Source organism: Labeo rohita, unplaced genomic scaffold (genome assembly GCF_022985175.1).
Source record: "Labeo rohita strain BAU-BD-2019 unplaced genomic scaffold, IGBB_LRoh.1.0 scaffold_79, whole genome shotgun sequence".
Taxonomy (NCBI): domain Eukaryota; kingdom Metazoa; phylum Chordata; class Actinopteri; order Cypriniformes; family Cyprinidae; genus Labeo; species Labeo rohita.
Window position 1 is genome coordinate 670,160 of NW_026129733.1, and position 7,304 is coordinate 677,463.

A 7,304-nucleotide genomic window follows, 5' to 3' on the forward strand; every position below is an offset into this window, starting at 1 on the left:
AATTAAGGGGGAAAAAATTAATGAGTCAATTTAAACAGTACAAAACATTAAATAAATTACAATGTGTTAATGAGTGTTGATCATTCAGTGTATAATCAGTCCGTCCAGGATTTTACAGGTGTGTTTTTTTTTTCTTCTTCTGATTTTGGAAGCTTAAAATGTTTGCGGCAGCTTTTCTCAAAATGTGTGGCAGTATTTGTTGTGTTTCTTGTGTTGTCATGCAGTGGAAAAAATAGCAAAGCCAACATTGTTCTAAAATTTGTATTACTTTTCTGACCTCAACAACAATAGGGCTCTGTAATTTTTCCAAAAGAGAACAATGAGAGAAACCTAAGTGTTGTCCTCTTAACCCTATAAAGCCTACTGTGTCATATGTATACATGAATTTCGAAAGACTAAATGATCAACATGATCATGTTAAAAAAATCTCTAATACTTGAGCAAAATTGTTAGCATTTAGCACTTAGCAAAATCATGTTAAAATTACACAAATAACAGGCAATTGAGGAACATTTATTTGTTCACCTCGCAATCATCTATGTAGGTGTACTGGATTGTATACTTTTATATACTGTTATACTGTTGAATTGTATACTGTTTTAAAATCACATTAAGTTACATTTTTGGCCATATAAATAATATTTTGCTCAGTTTGGGTCTGTGCATGTGTTAGAGAGAGTGCACATTTTACAGTGGGAGCACATGCATCGCAGAAGTAACAGCACATATAGAAATTGTGATCACACGAATCTAGGCCCACAATTTGTGGGAATTTAGAAAAATTGTAGGCTCCTCTGAATTAAGCAAAAAAAAATTTGATTTTGCATTCAATTCTGTGATCAAGGAATAGCAAAAAAAATTCTGCAGGGATTGTGTAATTCATTATGGTTTCATATTACAGTAGAGCTAAATGCACCAAATAGTAACTGCATACAGTGCGTTATGCACAAATTAAAGTGGCTTGAAATTCAGTCAAGAAAATCATAATATTGATATGTAATCCTCCAGTCAATCACTTTGCATATTGCATAACCATATGTTTTCTCTCAGCCAGTGAGTTTGTGTGCTCTTTTATATCTGTAACATTTGCTTCAGTTTTTGCTGTAAGCCAGTAATCACTGCTGAGTATTCTATCTGAAACTGCTTTCACCCCAGCACCACCTGTCTAGGGGTAATTACAAAGGATTTATGTATATTCAGCTAGCTAAGACCTCAGTGTGTGTGTGTTTGTGTATGAGAAAGAGACAGTGCAAGAGACACAGAGTGTGCACAAAACAAGTTGTGTTAAAATGAAAATAATTATATACTTTTTTTCTTATTTAATACAAATTTGTCAATGAATACTGACTCGAACTGAAATGCAACACAACAGGTTTTTAGGCTTGAGTCCAGTAGCAGACCTCTGTATTATGGCCAAAATCTTAATTTGCACCTAAAGAAAGGCGTAATTAAAACAAACTCAAAATTGACCATTCTAATATTAATATAATATTAGTCACCCTCTTCTTGGTTATAGATGACATTTTTAGTCAGGAGATCATTATGACATAGTACTACTGGGGAGTTGATGTGGGTAAGATGACTCTTCAGTTCCTCCATCTCTTTGATGATAATTTTTAGGCAAGGTGCCTCCACATGGGTACTGGATCTAAGGAACATATGTGTAAAAATTAATAATATTTTGGCAGAGCTGAGTTGTAGATGAAAGCTGTCCTAAGAATTTGCGAACCAGCAATGACTCTATGCAGTTTAATTAGTCATGAATTTGATGTTTTAAAGGTGCATTTTAAGTTTTACTATGTAACTGCCTAAATAGGAAGTGGTTTAGGACTGTGAAGCTTTAGGGGTGTGTTGATAGAAGCGATTTACTCCATTTATGTTTTGATCATCATTCCGTTTTTTTTTTTTTTTTTTTTTTTTTTTTAATGTATGTGTGCATGTACAGTGGTGGACAGAATTATTGACACATTTAGTACATGTGAACAAAAAAGCCTGTAATAATAAATCTGCAGTATTAACCCTTTTGAGATGAGAAAAAACAAAGAATATACATCTGATGTGAACCTGACTGTCTCTGCTAGAAATCTTATAATGGGCCATGTTTGCATCTTCCACACTGTAAAAAACACAATTTGTTGAGTCAGCTTAAAATAATTTGTTATGCTGCTGCCTTAAAATTTTAAGTTCAGTCAACTAAAATAAGTTTAGTCAACTTGAAATGTTAAGTTGTACTAAGTAACAACTTAGATATTTGTGTTTGCTAAACTTGACAGATGGGTAAGTAACCCAGCTGCCTTAAAATGTTTAAGTTGACTCAACTCAAATATCTAAGTTGTCACTTAGTATAATTTAACATTTCAAGTTGAATAAACTTTTTTTGAGTTGACTGAACTTTTTAAGGCAGCCAGGTTACAAATTATTTTGAAGTTGACTCAACAAATTGTTTTTTACAGTGCAACAGGACAATGATCCAAAAACAAACATCAAAACCAACACAAAAATGTATCGCTGAGCACAAAACCAAGTTTCTGCCATGGCTATCCTAGTTCCCTGACCTGAACCCTATAGAAAATGAATGGGGTAAACTGAAAAGGAGAGAGTATCAACATGTGTCACGAATCTGGCCGGTGGCCTACCACCAGATGTCGCCCACTCATTCCATTGACATTCACATTACACAGACTGTTGCACCACACCCTGGACTACATTCCCCATCATCTGTTGCACTGATTACACACACACAGCTGCATCCAATCAAACACTCTATATAAGCCTTGGACTTCCTTTTCCTGGTGGCTGAGTATTGCATTGCGTTTAGCACTCTGTTTGTGTTAGCTGCTGTACGGAACCACCTTGTTTATCCTTAGTCTAGTTCAGTCGTGTTTCTAGTTAGTTTCTCCTAGTCTTGTTTTCTAGCCTGGTTATATCGTCTTGTCTGCCTTCCGCCTGTCCTGGACTTCTCGCCTGTCATGGATGTAACCCTTTGCCTTGTCGTTTTGGACTCTGCTCTAGCCTGTGTATTTGGATTATCTGTTTTCCTCGTCCTTTGGATTACGTTTGCCGCTGATCGACCCTCGCCTGTCTTGGATTACTCTTGTGTCTTGTTCTCATATACATGTTTGCCGATGTTCGACCCTGCCTGTGACCCTGCATGAACAGACTTGGCGTGGCATGAAAACAGGCATGAACGAGAACAGAAACTCACCAACAGTAGGTTACACTTCATTACACTACAAGAGACAATGGCAACATGAGGGCTACTTATACCAAACAAAGAGGAGCACATGACACAAACCAACCAATGGGCAAACAGACACATGATAAGAATAACCAATCAGAACATGACACATAGAACAGAGGACCAATGGCAGGAATACATGAGGGCAAGGGAAGCAAGACACAAACAGTATGAATCAAACTACAAAATAAAAGACATGAAAACAAGAACATGAAACAAACCCCAAAACAACCCCACGTTACAGCAGATTTAAATTTATAGGCTTTTTTGTTCACATTTACCAAGGGTGTCAATAATTCTGTCCACCACGTTATGTATGTCTGTATGTATGTATGTGTTTATTTATTTATTTATTCATTCATTTATTTATTTATGCAAAGGCTCTGTTCTTTCTGTTGAAATATTGCATATTCAGACATTCATACAACAAAATATTCTGGGGGCCATGAAATTTTTGTGAAAAGGATCAAAAATGCTGGTGGTGGACAGCAAAATTAGTTTATTTAGCAAAGAGTTAGATATTTTTGTTTGTAATTACCGTTTTACAACACTCAGGTTCACTTACTTTTGCTGTTCAGGAGCACCAGACCTCTGGACCAGATCGAGGAACTGGGACAATCTAGACCACAAAACGGGTGAACTGTTTCCAGTTTCTCCAGACTTTATTGAATGGATTTTCCCCATTTCTCTTGCGATCAGTCTGCATCCAGTGGAAAGGCAATTTCAATTAAGAATATTGAGAAACTGAAATACCAATAAAAACATTAGCTATCATTTTGCTAAAGTATTTAAGGTAGCCAAAACTACCCACAATCAGCCATGTTGCGACAGGAGAGCTTTTAGTAACATTTATTACCACTCAATCAATAAATATGAAAATTTAATTAAACAATATATTCCTAGTGATCCACAGTGTCAACAGGTTAATACATTTTGGTGTGTATGTGTGTTTGCGGTAAAGGCTCAGACCTGTAAACAGACGGCTGTCTGAGCAGTATGTCGTCCAGTACGACTCCTCTGACGAACTCATAGCAGATACCATTGGTGAAACTGCAGTACAGTTCCGGGCCACAGCCATGTTTGTGTAGGACCTGGAACATCTCCATTTCCTTATCTCGGTCCATAAAAAGCTCAGTCATCTGCCCATAAACCCTCACCAGTAAAACAGGGCCTTGTATCAGAGACCCCACATAGCAGCCCATTAATTGGTTAGTGATGCCCTCAGTGAAAGCCTAGGATAATAATAATAATAATAATAATAATAATAATAAATATAGTTGCAAGCAGCAATTAAGGAGCCAAGAACAATCAAAGTAAAATGAAGGAGCTGTCTTTAATTACTCAGTAAAGACCAGGGTTCTCCAGCTCTGCTGTTGGAAGTTCCAACTCAAAATGGCTGACGCCAAAAAGGCCAACATAGAAAAATGAAAATGTTCATATTTGGTATGTAACCATGAGACCAAACTTATTATTTTTTTACCAAACTTTGACCAAAAAGTTTATGTATTTATTTATTTATTTATTATCTTTTTTTTTTTTTTTCTGTGACTAGTAATTGCCAAAACTTCTCATGTGCCCTCAGGTCATGCTTGGTATAATACGTACAAATCAGTCAGAATCTGCTAAGGTGTTGCAAAGATATAGCCTCAAGTCCATTTTTGCACAAACTTCATCAAATTTGTTAACACACTGAATGGTCTGGTCTATCGAAAAATTTTGCCTGCATTATCTGAAGATGATCTGAGCCAATTTTGGTGAAAATTGGCCAAACTGTCTAGGATGAGACGAAAAATAAAACAAAAAACAAAACAAAAAAAATAAATAAAAAAAAAAAATAAATAAATAATAATAATAATAAATCAAAATTGCTCAAAATCTTGACCTGTAGAAATGTACATGTTGGTATGCATTCAGGGATACCAAAGGAATCAGAGAGAGAGAGAGAGTAAAAAATCTGTTTCTAGATCTAATGATTTAAAAGTTATTAGCAGAAATACGAGTGCAAATTTGGCGCTAAATAATTTTATTTAAAGAACTTATTTAAATGCACGAGACCAATAGTCTTTTAAGGGAAGATCTTTTAGAATACCTTTTCTATTGGCAGATTTCAAAGCTATTTCAATCTGTAAAACTAATTCTTTTTGCAGTGGTTGAGACATTGCTTTCCACTTTTCTTGCTTTTTGGCAGAAACCATATATCTAAACGTGACAATTGTTTCTATCATTATTGTCGGTTATTGCCTTCATTACTGTTACAATGATTATTAATTTATTTGACGAGTGATCTTTTTTAAAATAGCCTTGTACTAATTTGTATATGCAGTCCTACTGTACAATGTGTATAGGGTAATAAACATAGACGTTTGCATCATCAGTGATGGACACTCTCTTTCAACATCAGGTGATGCTTCTGATTTGTTCCAGTGGCCATATGCATTCAGTTACAAAAGTTCTCCTCTCTGACTTAATTTCTGAGAGACCCTTTCTTCCCATTCCAGACGCTTGTTAATCTTTTCTCCCTGTGTATTGTGTAATGGGTAAAGTGATGTTAGTTGACTACGGCTAAACTAGGGGGGGAAATTGCTTGTATCCAGGGCCGGAGGTGATGTGGTGATGCACAGATCGATTTAAAGGCACCCAAGGGTTGGGGAGCAGTATTTAAGATGGGCCATCCTCTGGGAAAGTGCCTTGGGCACATGCCCCCGTAAGCCCATGCATTAATTTGACCTTGTTTGTATCAATCACTATTGCTTTTTTTTTATATTTCAGAACATAAATCAAATACTATCCATTATTCACACACATTTTGTCAGCTGTTGCAATAGCTTTCATTTCCTATGCAGGGTAATGTTATATCTGTACCTTTAATTTTTTTTTTAGTCTGCATGTGTTAAGTTCCAACCACTAAAATGACTTAATTGCCCTAGGAGAATGAACATTTTACCAGTGGAAAACATCTGTTTGGATCCTGTGGCCTGGAATGCATGGCTATATTTTAACTTTTTCAAGAATGCCAGAATGCAAGAATTACTCTTTACATTTATTATTTACATTACGCAATGAACCTGTTTCTGTTTCTTTGTGCACGTCAATAAAGAACTACAAAAGAGCTTAATGCTAACTTTACAAACAATGTTTCTGAGACATATTAAAGCCATTCATTAAATGTAATGTAGCACTTTATGCAACACAACTGTGATGAACAAATTTAATTTTAACTAATTAAATTTCTGTAGATCAAATGGACCATCACAGTAGCAGCACCATAATTCATATGAAATGTAACTGATCATATGTAGCCTTTACCTTGAATGCAATGTCAAGTCAAGTCAGTTTGGATAAAAGTATTTTATCCTTGTATTGTATCAATCATTGTATTTTCGTCTTCAACAGAAATAAGTGAAAAGAAAACAAGAGATTAAACAAAACAAAACAAAACAAAAACTGTCTTTCAGTCAATATAGGTCTCAACACTTCATACATAAAACACACAACTAAATCCAAATATTTTAAAATAAAGTTTTAAATTATTTTAAAACATGAACTGTATTTAATTTTAATAATGGACTTGCCTTGATCTGAATATCTTCTGGTTTCCACTCTGGCCTGAGTTCCTTAAGAAGTTTTAATATCCCATCCCGAGGGGTGCGCTCATCAACACAAACATCTAAATGTAATCTCTCACAACACCCATTATTTGGATACCTTTTAATTTCCATTCTTTTTAATTAGCTTCTGATAATTCTTATCAGTTAAATGACAGCTTAAGGAAACTTTGTTTTAGGGTTGTCAGCGTGACGATCTTATCTCAGTTGTCTATCGACACAGTGTCAGGTGGACTCTTGGTTCAGGTTTGCAGGACCCCTGTATTTATTCAGTGACTCAGCACATCTGAGGGTTTATCAAAGTGCAATGTTCAACAGGCAACTTTGTTGGTTAGTTAGTGAAGAGTTTACTTATTAACCCTAGTCTAAAAAAGTTTTTGGTTTTTACAGTTTTTTTTTTTTTTTTTTCTGAACTGCTTATACACATAATCTTTAATTCCAGTCAAGTCACCTTTATTTAT

At 35.3% G+C, this 7,304-nt stretch overlaps 1 protein-coding gene across 2 annotated transcripts in view; it reads right to left on the minus strand.

The window, feature by feature from the left end:
- The window catches only part of zgc:113516 (uncharacterized protein LOC541449 homolog), a 36,981-nt gene extending 29,891 nt beyond the window's left edge, over window positions 1-7,090 (minus strand). Inside the window, exons 1-4 of one of the 2 annotated variants that reach the window (XM_051104764.1) lie at window positions 6,811-7,090; window positions 4,208-4,470; window positions 3,804-3,938; window positions 1,500-1,648 (exon numbers count right to left, since the gene is read on the minus strand). In XM_051104764.1, the coding sequence (XP_050960721.1) occupies window positions 1,500-1,648; window positions 3,804-3,938; window positions 4,208-4,470; window positions 6,811-6,957 (694 nt within the window). In that variant the 5' untranslated portion in view covers window positions 6,958-7,090. Of the gene's footprint in view, window positions 1-1,499; window positions 1,649-3,803; window positions 3,939-4,207; window positions 4,471-6,544; window positions 6,648-6,810 lie in introns of those variants that run through there. The other variant, XM_051104765.1, reaches the window with a different exon arrangement.
- Between the last annotated feature and the right edge of the window lie 214 nt (window positions 7,091-7,304).